The 13,915-nt window shown below is 35.8% G+C and overlaps 2 protein-coding genes and 1 long non-coding RNA gene across 6 annotated transcripts; 2 read left to right on the top strand and 1 right to left on the bottom strand.

Moving 5' to 3' along the window:
• Positions 1-1,971: 1,971 nt before the first annotated feature.
• On the top strand, positions 1,972-6,324 carry LOC111432173 (long-chain-alcohol oxidase FAO1-like). 2 transcript variants are annotated; one of them, XR_002708616.1, is made up of 5 exons: positions 1,972-2,232; positions 2,318-2,590; positions 3,434-5,163; positions 5,335-5,404; positions 6,224-6,324. XR_002708616.1 is itself a non-coding variant. In XM_023069007.1 (4 exons), exons 1-4 carry the CDS (start codon positions 1,999-2,001, stop codon positions 5,348-5,350), a joined length of 2,253 nt encoding a protein of 750 aa, XP_022924775.1. In that variant the 5' UTR covers positions 1,972-1,998; the 3' UTR covers positions 5,351-5,444. The 2 variants fall into 2 exon arrangements, 1 of the variants encoding a protein (XP_022924775.1); XM_023069007.1 differs by lacking the exon at positions 6,224-6,324 and having other exon boundaries at positions 5,335-5,444.
• Positions 5,361-9,677, bottom strand: LOC111432172 (phosphate transporter PHO1-like). 2 transcript variants are annotated; one of them, XM_023069006.1, is made up of 14 exons: positions 9,388-9,677; positions 9,028-9,118; positions 8,711-8,936; positions 8,227-8,569; positions 8,104-8,152; positions 7,873-7,944; positions 7,661-7,790; positions 7,185-7,555; positions 6,988-7,092; positions 6,863-6,907; positions 6,619-6,771; positions 6,235-6,513; positions 6,003-6,148; positions 5,361-5,909 (listed from the first exon to the last, which is right to left on the bottom strand). In XM_023069006.1, the coding sequence occupies exons 1-14, from the start codon at positions 9,594-9,596 to the stop codon at positions 5,819-5,821; spliced, it is 2,310 nt and encodes a 769-aa protein (XP_022924774.1). In that variant the 5' UTR covers positions 9,597-9,677; the 3' UTR covers positions 5,361-5,818. The 2 variants fall into 2 exon arrangements, with proteins under 2 accessions (XP_022924774.1, XP_022924773.1); XM_023069005.1 differs by having other exon boundaries at positions 9,028-9,123; positions 9,390-9,677.
• Positions 7,082-8,097, top strand: LOC111432180. 2 transcript variants are annotated; one of them, XR_002708618.1, is made up of 3 exons: positions 7,082-7,222; positions 7,381-7,588; positions 7,867-8,093. It is a non-coding gene; the product is annotated as an uncharacterized LOC111432180 (long non-coding RNA). The 2 variants fall into 2 exon arrangements; XR_002708617.1 differs by lacking the exon at positions 7,082-7,222 and adding an exon at positions 7,225-7,313 and having other exon boundaries at positions 7,867-8,097.
• Positions 9,678-13,915: the final 4,238 nt, after the last annotated feature.

Raw genomic sequence — 13,915 nt, 5'->3', positions numbered from 1 at the left:
TTATACCTTCAAGCTCACAAATTATCTGTTTGACATTTAAAGATTTCATTGACATGACTAAGTTAAGGGCATGACTCTGATACTATGTTAGAAATCATGAACCTCCACAATGGTAAGATGATATTGTCTACTTTGAACATTAGTGTTCATGGCTTTGCTTTTGGTTTTTCCAAAATGCCTCATCTAATGACGATGGTATTCCTTACTTATAAACTCATGAGTTTCTTTTTAATTAGCCAATGTCGGACTACTTCTTTCAACAATCCTCGACAATCCTCTCTTCGATACTCAAAATGGACAAATATCATACCATTGTAAAAAGTCGTGGTTTCTAACAAAAATTTGAGCTATATGACAAAGTAGACAGAACTCCTTAAAGTCGAACAATTTTCCTACGTAACACATATAAACTTGATTGGTTGCCGTGAATTGATATGCAAGCAAATATAGGTTTGGACTATAGTAGAACACGAGAATGCCAAATATTGCTCCACCCTATTAAGTGACGAGTCGTATTCATTAAAATGAATCTTAAATCAATGTATGGTTATATGATAAAGTATAAAAAGTAGTTGAAATAATCACAAGAACATAGCAATCCATTTTGTGATTGATGAGGCAAGAAAAAGAAAAGAAGTAGAGCATTCAAGAAGAGTCCCCCACCATCCTCCTTTTTCCACAGCCCTCTCTTTTAGGGATCCCTTCTACTTCCTAACAGTACCTTCCCAACTTGCGTTCTATTAAGGATGTCTTAGGTTCATCGCTCGTTGATATTGTATTTTTTAATTTTTCCTCTCGAACTTTCTCTCAAGATTTTTATAACGCGTCTACTAAAGAGAGGTTTCTACACCCTTATAAAAAAATGCTTCGTTCGTCTCTCCAACCGATTTAGGATCTCACAATGCACCACCTTTAAGGCAAGCGTCTTTGCTGACACTCATTCTTCTTTTCAGCCGAGGTGGGATCTCACAAAATTATTTCTAATGTTGGTAGGTAAAGAAATTGTAAAAATTATGGGATAACAAATCTTAAATGTTTATTTTGATTATAATTATTAGTTTAGGGTTTTAAGTAAAGATGAAAAAATAGAGTATATAATTTTTTTCGAAAAATGTTGACGTGGCCACAAAACTCTGTGATCCTTAGTGAGCCTAGTCAATATATATATATATATATATTTATTTATTTAAATAATAAAATATTTTTTTAAAGTAAGCAATAAATTCTTCTAGAAAAAAAAAATTATTATTATTATTAAATAATAATAATAATAACTACAAATAATACACTCACCATGGGTTAAAATCAAATGAGTGATGGATACATTTTCCCAAATTTAAAAATGCTAGAAATAAATATTTTTTATTTGTTATTTTAAATTAACATAAATGCTATTAAATGTCTATTGAAATTATGTTTTTTTTTAAAAAAAATTATTCCATGCGGATAGGATAGTCAAATTATGGTAAAATTTAGTACCTTATCCATTAAAATATGTTCAGATGGAAAATAAAACCATAAAAATAATCTCTTTTTTTTTTTCGTATTTTTTTTACTGCAATATATAAAATAAAACCATAAATAAAAATAATTTTAAAAATTCACTAATGTTTAATTGGCTATAACAAGCACTAATGTTTAATTAGTTGTGTTAAAGTCAAGTGATTAATGGTTAATAATTAAAGTGAAATTTACTAATTAAATAGACACAACAATTCAATATTTCAATAAACATTAAATAGCATATACGTTAATTTAAAATAACAGATAAAAAAAAAAGATTTATTTGTAGCATTTTTAAATTTTGGAAAATGTATCCATCACTCATTTTGTTCTAACCAATCAAAACACAAAAATTAGTATTAGAATTTTTTTTCTTGTTGAATAAGATATGTTTTAATCCGTTGAATTTTGAATTGTGATCAGCACAACTATATATAGAGATCCCTCGTCTCGGAGCAGAGGCATATTCATATTCAATCAATCTACAGAGCGACGATGCGGAGACTGGAGTGCCATCCCCTGTTGAGAGGAACAAGGAGCGGCAAGTTCACGCATGGCTTCTCCGTGGCGGAGATGGAGTCTTTAGCCACCATCTGCGACACTATCTTGCCTCCTCTGCCGCTCGGTTCATCAAACAACAACGGCAGCGATGAGATCGATACTGCCGACGCGGCCGCAATCGAGGCGTTTTACGCGGCGTCCGGTTCGCGATCTCCGATTCCGGATGAGGTGAGTTTAGTGACGGAAAAAGATGTGGATATTGTTCTTTGATTCGATGTGGATTTTAAGTTAGGTTTATGGAAGTTGAAATTAGGTTGCAGAGACAGTCGCGAAAAGAGGATTGACTGAACTCGTGATACTGGTGCGGATGGTGCTGTGGTTGCTAGGTACGAGGCTAGGGACGTTGCTGCTCTGTGGATCGCTCTGTTTTTGCAGGAAATGGCCTTATATCTGCAATTTCTCGAGCATGCCATTGGAGAACAGAGAGGAAGCTTTGAGGAGATGGTATAAGAATAAGGTTTTCACGCCCATTAGAGCTGCTCTTGCTTCCATCAGAGTTCTTGTCCTCTATACCTTCTTTTCTAGGGTAATCTCTCCATCTCTCTCTACAATTTTTTTTTTTTTAATTTTCAAAAACACTATTTGTTTTTTTATTTTGATTAAGAAAAAAAGAGTGAATATATGGAATTATTGAATAAAATGTAAATGTATGAGTATTATTAGGAAAATGCAATAAAGAGGGACAGAGACATACCTACTTAATAAAGTGTTGATTTTAATACCCAACTTCTAATATACACACATTTAAAGTAAATTCATTAAATGCTAATAACTGAGGAAATTGAACTCTAAAATACGGCACCTCACCCTATAAGTTTCATTTATTATTGTTTTCTCTTAATAGTTAAGATATATATATTAGTCGATTAAAAAATATGTCTTTTTCTAGGTGAGTTATTGATAGAAACTCATTTTTTATACCTATTAGTAGTATACAAAACTAATTTTTTTTTTTCTAATTTGGTTAAAATTCATTCATGAGCCTAATTTTAGTTCATATAATTTTAAAATTAGTCATGAAAATATATTTATAAAAAAAAGTTGAAAATATATTAGAAAATAGAAAACAAATATATTATGAAATTGTGTGTATATATATATATATGTATGTATGTATATTTGCATTTAATATATTTCACTTTCTGCTCATCAAATTCAAGAGGGTTTATTTCACACATCAAGGATAGGTGGAGACCAGAAAAACTATGATGTATCTTCTTGTCACAATATTTTATGTAAAATTTATGATTAAAAATACAGTCTTTTGAAGCAGAGACACAAATAAGTGAAATTAGTGAACAAAACAAATCCTTAATTTCAGAGAAAATATGGCATAATAATTGGATGAACTTTTATTGCTTCGACACAGGTTGATGTCAATGGCGGCTTCCCTGCTTGGGAAGCCATAAAATACCGGCCGGATATTGAGGAGAATCGGTCCAAATCCTCCGATGAGAGGCCTCTCCAGAAGGGAATCATAGAACCCAACAACGAAACAGAATCATCCTTTCAAAAATCCCTCTTACAGAAGGGTCTCAGAGTCACTGGAGACGACGGCGACACCCTTTCCATCCAATGTGATGTGGTGGTTGTTGGGTCCGGTTGCGGCGGAGGCGTTGCGGCGGCGGTTCTCGCAAGTTCCGGCCAGAAAGTGGTGGTTCTCGAAAAAGGGAATTATTTTACTGCATCTGATTATTCATCTCTTGAAGGCCCTTCCCTCAATCAACTGTACGAAGCCGGTGGGATTTTCACAAGTGATGATGGGAAAATGTTGATTCTGGCAGGTTCAACCGTCGGCGGTGGCTCCGCCGTTAATTGGTCGGCGAGCATCAGAACCCCAAATCACGTTTTGCAGGAATGGGCTGAGAGCCACAAGATTCCGTTCTTTGGAACCTCTGAATATCAAATCGCAATGGATGCTGTGTGCAAGAGACTTGGGGTTTCAGAAGACTGTGATGAAGAGGGGTTTCAGAATCAAGTTCTTCGAAAAGGGTGTGAAAATTTGGGGCTTAAAGTTGAAAAAGTACCAAGAAATTCCCCAAGCGGTCATTATTGTGGATCCTGCGGCTATGGTTGTAGAAGGGGGGAGAAACAAGGGACTGATTCTACTTGGCTCGTTGATGCTGTGAATCATGGGGCAGTGATCATAACAAATTGTAAGGCTGAGAGATTCATATTGGAAAGGAACAAAACTGGAAGTGTGAGGAAGAGCAAGTGCTTGGGAGTGCTTGCAAATGTTTGGAGTGACAACTTTACCAAGAAACTGCAAATCAAAGCCAAAGCTACCATCTCAGCTTGTGGGGCTCTTTTGACACCGCCAGTGATGATATCAAGTGGGCTGAGGAACAAACACATTGGCAGAAATCTTCATCTTCACCCTGTTTTGATGGCTTGGGGATACTTTCCAGACTCAAATTCAGAGTTCAAGGGAAAATCCTACGAGGGGGGAATAATCACATCACTCCACAAGGTTACCTCTGAAGGATCCGAATCAAATTCTAAAACCATCATAGAGACTCCTTTATTAGGACCAGGATCATTCTCTGTGTTGTTTCCTTGGATATCTGGACTTGACACTAAGCAAAGAATGCTCAAGTATTCGAGAATTTCCCATTTGATAACAATCGTCCGGGATTCGGGATCCGGGGCGGTAAGATCAGAGGGAAGGGTGAGCTTCAATTTGAGTGAAGAAGACAGGGAAAACCTCAAGAGGGGGTTAAGACAGTCGTTGAGGATTTTGGTAGCTGCAGGAGCTACTGAAGTTGGCACACATAGGAGTGATGGACAGAGACTTGAATGTAAAGGGATTGGGAAGGAGGAATTGGATGAGTTTTTGGATACGATATCCGTAGAGGGAGGGCCACTATCACTGACAGAAAATTGGAATATCTATACCTCAGCTCATCAGATGGGGAGCTGCAAAATGGGGGTTTCTGAAAAAGACGGCGCTGTCAATGAAAATGGAGAGAGCTGGGAAGCTGAAGGGCTTTTTGTTTGTGATGCAAGTGTTCTTCCAACTGCTGTTGGTGTCAATCCCATGATTACTATCCAATCCACTGCTTACTGTATCTCGAACAGATTAGCCGCATTGTTACTGAAGTAGGTTCCTCAGATGTTTATTGTTTGCTTGATCATGCAGTTAAAAATGATCCATTTATTGTTGTTCATTCAGTCTCTTTTTTCGATTTCCTCATGAACTGTTGTTAATTCTGCTATATATTATGTCTGTTCTGTTATAACCCAAACAAAATTTTCAAACGATTCATACAGATTCAAGCAAAGGTAGGAGAAGAAAGTGCTCCCAAATTGGTGTTCATTGTTTTGAATTTCAATCTCCAAGGTACATGAGTTCTGTTGCTTAGAATATTGCAATTGTAAGCTAACTCTAACTTGGTATCTTCTGGAGTTGTCACGAGCACGTACAATACACACACACGGGGCAGATTTCGGGGTAGTTTCAACTGCTGCTCGAGCAGCTAACACTTCACTAGAAACAAGCATTCCTTACAATTTGAGAAAATAGGGTTACCTTACACTTTACCAATCAAATTACTATGTGTCGAGGAGCCGAGCGAGAGTTTTGTCGCTTGGGACCATGCGTCGGAAATTACACTTTGTACTTTACAAGTGTGAATTGGAACAATAGGATGAATGAGATGGAGCTTAATTATAGTTTAGTATATGTTGGCCATCCTCATCCCTTCCTTCAGGTCAGCTTTGTTAGCAACCAGACCTGTACATTCATAAATCGGTCTTAGCCATCGGAGTCGGCGTCGAGGAATGGTAGAGGAACTGTCTTCACAGCCCTGTATTTTCCAACGTTGTTTAGTTGTTCATTCTCCAATCTGCGGTATAAAATGTGTGGTTAGCAAATCAGGAAAGATTAAGCCTATAGCAATGTTGTTGTTAGATGGTTGTACACAGGATAGGTGCTATACCTGTAGAAATTCCAATGCCCTCGTCGGATAACCTCGAGCGAAGCCAACAGGAAGTCGAGCATTTTCGACTCGATGTTTCTAATGTGCAATTTATGCAACTGTAACACTGACTCCACCCAAGCAACTCTTAGGATCACATTCAAAACCTGCAAATAATTTCATTTATCACTTGATTTGAATAACCTTACTGTACTGAATGGAATTTATAATCTCATTTGCAGATAGAACTCACAATTGACAGGTAGTAGATGCCTTTGCTCTTCAAGATGAGTTCGTCTCGAAGCCATGGATTTCGAGATTTCGGGTTGAGAATTCCCCAGTCCTTGGCAAAATCCCAGTACAACTGATATACTGTTGCTACAAAGGAAGTGACCAAGACGATTATGAACCAGAAGTGAGTGTCTTGCCGAGAATATGTAAGCCTGGCACCGGCCGCCACCATGGCCGATGCATACTTGCCCAAGTTAGCCAAATGGTCCAAGTCATTATCATCAAACCATCTTCTTGCACACTTGATCCCGCAGAATAGAACATGAAAGATCACGGTGTCAGTTCAAGTATATCGAGTTATCGATTAAAAAGCTAGTAAGAAAAACGATAGAACTTCAGAGATCACCTGCATTGCACGCCAATAGTATGGCAAAAATGAACTGAGGTAAGCCAATTCCCAGTATAATGTCCCCGATTTGCAGACCTCACCTCGACGCATGCCGAACGAACCCGCAGTGAAGTAGCAGATAGTGGATTCCATGAGCCTCAGCAGAGTGATCTGTCAACATACAAAGATCAAAAGTGATTAACAAGCTGCAGCAACAGTAAGTTCTTACTCAATGTGTAAGCATTCATATCATATCATATACCTGGCTTGTAAGTTGGTCTGCCAAGAAAGAGTCAACTAAGAGAACCTGAAAAGAAGAACACATTTCAAAGTTGTAAAAGACGAACACATGATGTAGTGAGAAAGAAACTGCGGTTGCCTGCTTACCTTATAAAAAGGAGAGAAAATCGTGTTCCGAAACACACGTAGAAAATAATAGCGTGTTGGTCGGTAGAACACGTCAAACGGGCATATGAGAAGGACAACAAAAATCTGAAGAACAAGATGAAGAAGGAAGTTGAGTAAAAACCAGAACAATGTGAGAAACAGATAAATTGCCATGATTTCGAGATCGAAGAACTAACGAGAAGAAGAAGTCCCGGAATGTAATCAACTTGGACAGGTGAGAAACCAGAGAGCCCTAAGATCAAGTGAATCACAAGAGCTCCAACCACAGCAGTCATGGTGGTAGTGCAAATAAGAAAAGCATCACGGTACTTAAGTGCCGTACTCGACTGAAACTCGAAAATGAAGTTATAATTGATTCTTGCTTGTTTCCAGGTAAAGAGATTGCAGCCATACATAAACATGTGCAGGCTTAGCAACGCAAACATACTGAAAACAGGATACACAACATCCATGTAAGAAACTTCATTTGGACCAGAGAAGACGCCAGACAAATGAGCCAACGTTGCGTATACAATGAACAACGACACGAAGCAACCCGTAAACAATCCTGAAACCAACCAACAATTCGAGAGCTCGAAAGGTAAATATCTTATCTTACCTTATTTTAACTGCTAAGCTATGTTCAAATGGTTTAAGAGATTAAAAAAATTACCAACAAAGAAAGTGGTCATGTGGGAATCTTTAGGCTGCTGAGGCCTCAAATATTTCATTGCCTTTTTTCTGTCATCATTGGCGAAGTGCTTTGTGAATATGGATTCCACTTCGTCCATTAGTCTTACAACCTTCATTAAACACATCATTTCCGAAATTAATATTCATTTAGGAATTTAATTAACTAATTAAATTCCTTCTTTTCAGGCATACCTTATCGGAGCTGATAAAGGCCGACTTTTTCACTCCTTGAAGATAGCTGGCTGACGCCTTTTGGTTCGCCACCTGTTCCACCAAAAACACGTAAATTATCCTTTAATTCAGTGATGTCCTCCATTGATTGGGGAAGAGAACCACACACCCTTTATAAGAGAGCGTGGAAATCTTCCACTATATTTGCTAGCGGTGGGCTTGACTAAGTTACGGGCATAATTAATTAATCACCTTGTCGAACTTTTTAAGGATCTTGACGAAGGCCTTCATGTTGAGCCAGCTGCCACACAGAAATCAAACCATGAGCTCTGTTTTTTGCCACACACTTAAAAAAGAATGTATAAAATTTTGGACCTGAAGGTTTTGAGGAGGCCGAGGCCTTTGTAGAGCTCAACAAAGGCGCCACGTATCATCTTCTCAGCCCACTGGATTTTTTTACGGCTAATGGAGTCGCCGGAAACGTCCTTTTTTGGGTTGTTGATGAGATCCTCCCATAACATCCCCATCACGGCGGAGATTGTCCTCGCCGGAGTAGTGGCCGGAATGTCCACTCGAAGCGCCATCATGGGTTTATTCCCTTTCTTCGTTTTACCTCTCACGGCGGCGTTAATGAACGTTACACCGTGCTTCTCCAGCGCCGCTATTGCTTCATCCGTCTCCGATACTTCTGCTGACGTTTCATTTGATTCTGTGTTCTCTGCATTCAGGATTAACCCGCCACGTGTCAACCACTAAAGCTTAGAAATAATTGGCGGGAAAATGTAAGTGTGGAGAGTGACGTAATTGACCGAACTTTATAAAATAAAAACCAAAAATGGAAACAAATCTGAGGAATCACCGGAAAAACTGGAGTGACGTGGAGAAAAGGTGGAGGAGGAACGGGAAAAGGATGCCGACGGCGAAATTTTACGGCGGCGATCTTCAAGAATCCGTTTGAATTCAAGCAAAATTCCAAGCTGCTCTCTAAGACTATCCCCTCTCTCCATAAACTCACTCTCTCTACTTCCATAAAATTCATTAACTTTCTCCAATTCTTCATCCAACGTTTCGAAAAATATCTTCACCTGAAAAATAATTAAATTTGACTTTTTAATTTCAACAAACAAACAAAAAAAAAAAAAAAACCCAATAAAAATAAATGATCAAAGATTTTACTTCGTCTTCTTCAGAGAAGAACTGAGACAGTTCTGTTTCATGGTGTTCATTAGGATCACCATCTTCAAAGCTGTCATTCTTCTTCTTCTTCTTCACCTGAAATAATAACAAAAAGAAAAGAACATTAATTGGGATGGCTATGGGTTCTTGATGAGGTGGACAAAAGCGTCATTTTCTAATGAATCACGATGGGTTCGTGGAGAGATATCATGAACATATATATATAAATCAAAAAGGGTTTTTTTTTTTTCTTTTTCTTTTTGATTTTCTTGAATACCCAACAACAATATCACTTGAATTTTAAATCCCAACGTCAAATTTGGTATAGCCATTAAAAACGGCGTGGGATTTGAAATGGGTACCTGAGAGAGATGGTGGTCGGAGGGGAGGCCGCGGAACTTTCCGGCGAGGGAAGAAATGAAGGCGGCGGCGGCGGAGGGTGGAGGAGGGTTAGGTGTTTGAGACAACTTGATTCTCTTTACCAGCTTCTTGAGTTGCCAGTAATTGACAAAGGCGTCTTTCCATTCAGGAATCAGTTGAGCTTCCAGCTCCTTCGAGAATTTTACCATTCTCTCTCTCTCTCTCTCTCTCTCTCTCTCTGTTAAATTAAGGGAAAAGCAGAGAGAGAAATGGGAGGAAATTTTTGGCAGACTCCAATGCGCTGAACCTGGAGAATTATATAGTGTGTTTCTAGAGAGAGAAACAGGCAAAAATTAAGAGAGAGAAAAGTTTGTGCCTTTCGCTAACCTTTTATCAAATTAAACTTCGACCCGTTCCACCTATCGAGATTTACAAACCTCAACTTTGATCCCTACTAAGACGTTCGGGTCAATTTTTTGAATTTACTTTACATCATTGCTTCCCATCTTGTAAGTGGACATTTTTTTGTTCCAAAAATTTTATTTTTTATCTACTTTTAACCAACCATAACACCATAATTCAATTAATAATGTCACTTGAGAGAGTTCGAGGTTCGAATCTTTATATTAATAAATAAAAAATCTATTCTTTGTGCTATTTGACTATGCTAGTTGAGTTAGAACGATCGATATCGACAAACAACTCTTTCAAATTGAATGAAAACATGGCGTGACAATGTTTACAAACCTATAATATCTTAATAAGTAATTTTGGCATTAATGTAGTTAATGCAAAAAAATATATGACTAATCAATAAATTATAATGTCAAATAAAACGTCGTTTTTTTTTAATTATGATGTTTAAGATAAAGTGATCATTAAAGTTTTTGTTGAAAGTATATACAAGAGGATGAAATAAATATAATTTATAAAACTAAGTTATAAGAAAACATAAAATTAAAAATTAAAAAAATATTTCATAATTAATATTTATTTTGAAAATAGTAATATTGATTTGATATATGATGCTTTACAAAATAATTCCTTTACAGAACATAACGTAGGACTGTGTGTGACAAGATATGCGATTCTTTTTTTTTTATGAACCTATCTTTTATCTACGCTTAATTCTTCTCTATAGAATATAATTTGGAATATGAATATATCATATATTAATATAATATAAGAAATTTGGACGGCTATATATTTCATTTATTCTCTTCGTCTTTCCTTTCCCTTCGGCCATTTTGACTAAGCCCCCCGTTCGTTTAAGGAGGGAGTTTGCTTTATCCAACTTCAGATATTGTCTGTGGCCCGTTACGTATCGTTGTTAGTCTCACGATTTTAAAACGCGTCTGCTAGCAAGAGATTTTCACATTTTTACAAGAAATGTTTTATTCTCCTCCCTAACGAATGTGAGATCTTACAATCCACCCTCTACAGAACCCAGCGTCCTCACTGACCCACCGCATGGTGTCTGGCTCTAAAGCCCTTTGTAACAGCTCGAGACCATCGCTTTCGTCTATTAGGGAGAGGTTTCCACATTATTATAAGAAGTGTTTCATTCTCCTCTCCAACTAATGTGAGATCTTACAATTCACTCCCTAGAGAGCCAGCATCTTCGCTAACCCACCACTTGGTGTTTGGCTCTAAAGCCATTTGTAACCGCTCAAGACCACTACTTTTGTCTGCTAGGAAAAGGTTTTCACATTCTTATAAGACATGTTTCATTCCCCTCTCCAACCAATGTGGGATCCTTTGGGAGCCCAGCGTCCCCGAGACCATGTTAGCAAATATTGACCACTTTAGCTCGTTTCGTATTGTCGTCAGCCTCACAGTTTTAAAACGTGTTTATTAAGGAGAGGTTTCCACGCTCTTATAAAGAATGTTTCATTACTCTCTCCAACCAACGTGGGATCTCACACTCTAAGACCATTTTACTCTCTTTTCCATCTAATATTGTCATGAAAGGAGTTCGAGTGCACTTTCTCGTTAAATATGCCTAATATCCTATCAAGTCCAAAAGGTTGAAGATGACCCAACACGATTGGGTGCGAAAGTTCATTAGTCAAAATCAAACCGTGTAACAAATTGGAAGAGATTTAAGCGTTGTATCGGAACACGTTTTGATGTTGTTAATAAATGATAGGACAATAATAATTTGGATTATGATGGAGAGACATTAAAGTATTAGAATGTGAAATTGAATTTGATATTTTAAGAAGGAAGGAAGATTATAGGATTTACGATAAGATTACATCTCAAACAGACATCCATTAGGATAACCTAAACCACTTAATATATAATTATTTCAAAAAACTTAATTTATTTAATTTCTTCAACAAAAAGAAAAAGAAAAAAAAAAGGAATGTCTTTAAATTATATTAATCATATAAACATGTTGATAACATGGAATCTAAGCAACTGCAATAATTAAACCATTTTATAACTATTTAATTAACTTAACAACTTATTCAAATATTAATTTATTTAATTAAAATAAAAACATGTATTATAAAAAAAATACCCTAAACTTTTCTCTTTTATTTTTCAAAAAATTGAGTATTATTTTTTACCCATTTCATAAATATTAGATTAAAAATCAACGTCAAAGATAATTTAACGGAAAAAAAAATTAGATTTAGTAAATTGGAGTAGAATATTGACCTAATTATCCATAAATGTCTCACGTCAATTAGAAGTCGAGATAGAGTAACCCTTAAAGTGAAGGGATGCCCTTTCAACTTGGCCTCCAACCTTCGTAATATATATATTGGAAAAGTAATCCAAAAAAACATGTTACCAAATTCGAACGGTTTGCCATCATAAAAAATGTTTATTTGGATGGAATGTACGGTATGCTTAAACTATATATATATATATATATATTTTTTTTTTTTTGTGTGAAATAAAGGGTGTACGATATATGCCTAACTTCTTCCATTAAACGTTAGGGCGTCGAAACGAAGTCATAGAGTAGTGGGATAATTTTGACTTAAAAGATATTTATTTTTATTTATTTAATGCATAGATATGAAAGAGAATTTAATTTCATAAATTAAAGGAAATAAAGGGAATTAGGGTTTGTTGGTCACATTTCCATTAGAAATATGCTTTAAAGAGTAACCAATGAAAAATATAATGCAGTGTCCACTACTTGTCGCTTAATCTCTGATTGGTTTAACTTTAATTTTTAAAAAATGGGATTAATTTACCGATAATTAGAGGCTAATCCACTGTTGTACTCCACTATCTACGTTTCTTTTTTTATTATCCACGCAAAAACAAATTGCATTTCTATGGGTGACTGCCTTGTCGGTCTTACGATTTTAAAACATGCCTATTCTCGAGAGGGCATAGTCGAACTCCGATCATTGTTTCGCACCATCCAATGACTGACTCTAATACCATTTATCTGCTTTATTGTGAGATCCCACATCGGTTGAAGAGAGGAACGAAATATTATTTATAAGGGTGTGGAAACCTCTCCCTAGACGCGTTTTATGTGCTTTTTTATTTTTTATTTTTTATTTTTTTTAATGAGACAATTGTATTGGATTCTCGTGGGCTAAAATGCACATGAACTAACACCCATTAATCTCCTTTTATTGATATATTATAAATTATGTTTTTATTATTATTATTATTATTATTGATATATCCAAAGGGTTGATTGGTAAATTTAAAAGAGAGAAAAAGAAGAAAAAAAAGAATAATATTATACATTATCAAATGGATTCTATGTATCTCCTTTTTTTTTCTTATTTTAATTTGAAACTTTGGCAATTAAAAATTTATTTGTTTCATAATTTAATTGTTTCTTTTTTAAGTACAAAACCCAACAACCATCTCTTAAATTATTACTTTATTATTATTTATTGATATGGTATTATAATGTTTTTATTAAATTAGAGAAGTTACCCTTTCATTAGATTAGTAAATAAAATATGATTTTGGTATCTCAAAACTTAATTAATGAACTGCTAATTCACTGCTTAGTGTTCCATTAACTCATAACTACAATTTTGTTTTATAACGGTTAATATCATAACTTTCACACTTATATAAGGTAAATGCAAATTTTACTATATATGAAAATTAAATAGATAATAATAATTTTTCATTAATTTTAAGCAATTTTCCATCTGTTTATCTTCTTTATTTTTCTACAATTATTAGTTTGAGCCCTTGATTCCAGGAAAAGAGCTCCTCCGGTCTTAGTTGGGAAGCTAAACCAAAACTAAGCTTGTAGGCTCGTAGAGAAATCCATTTTATAGGTATACACATGGATCTATGTTCCTGAACAGTTTCGGGAAGGCTACCAACGCCTGAATTACCAGAATGTCCTGTGGCAGCCCTAAGAAAGTCTCGGTTCCTCTTGGAAACACCATCCGTATTGAAAAAAACATTGAAAACAAAATAAAAAGAAGAATAGAGAGACAAATAAAACACAAAATCTTAGAAGGCTTTTGGAACCTCAAAAGGTCAAACAAACCTATTTAGCTCCAAAAAAAAAAAAAAAAAAAAA

The sequence above is a fragment of the Cucurbita moschata genome, unplaced genomic scaffold (genome assembly GCF_002738365.1).
Source record: "Cucurbita moschata cultivar Rifu unplaced genomic scaffold, Cmos_1.0 Cmo_Scf00037, whole genome shotgun sequence".
Classification (NCBI taxonomy): Eukaryota; Viridiplantae; Streptophyta; class Magnoliopsida; order Cucurbitales; family Cucurbitaceae; genus Cucurbita; species Cucurbita moschata.
The sequence above is the reverse complement of the archived record's forward strand: the minus strand, read 5'-3'. Positions and strand labels throughout refer to the sequence as shown.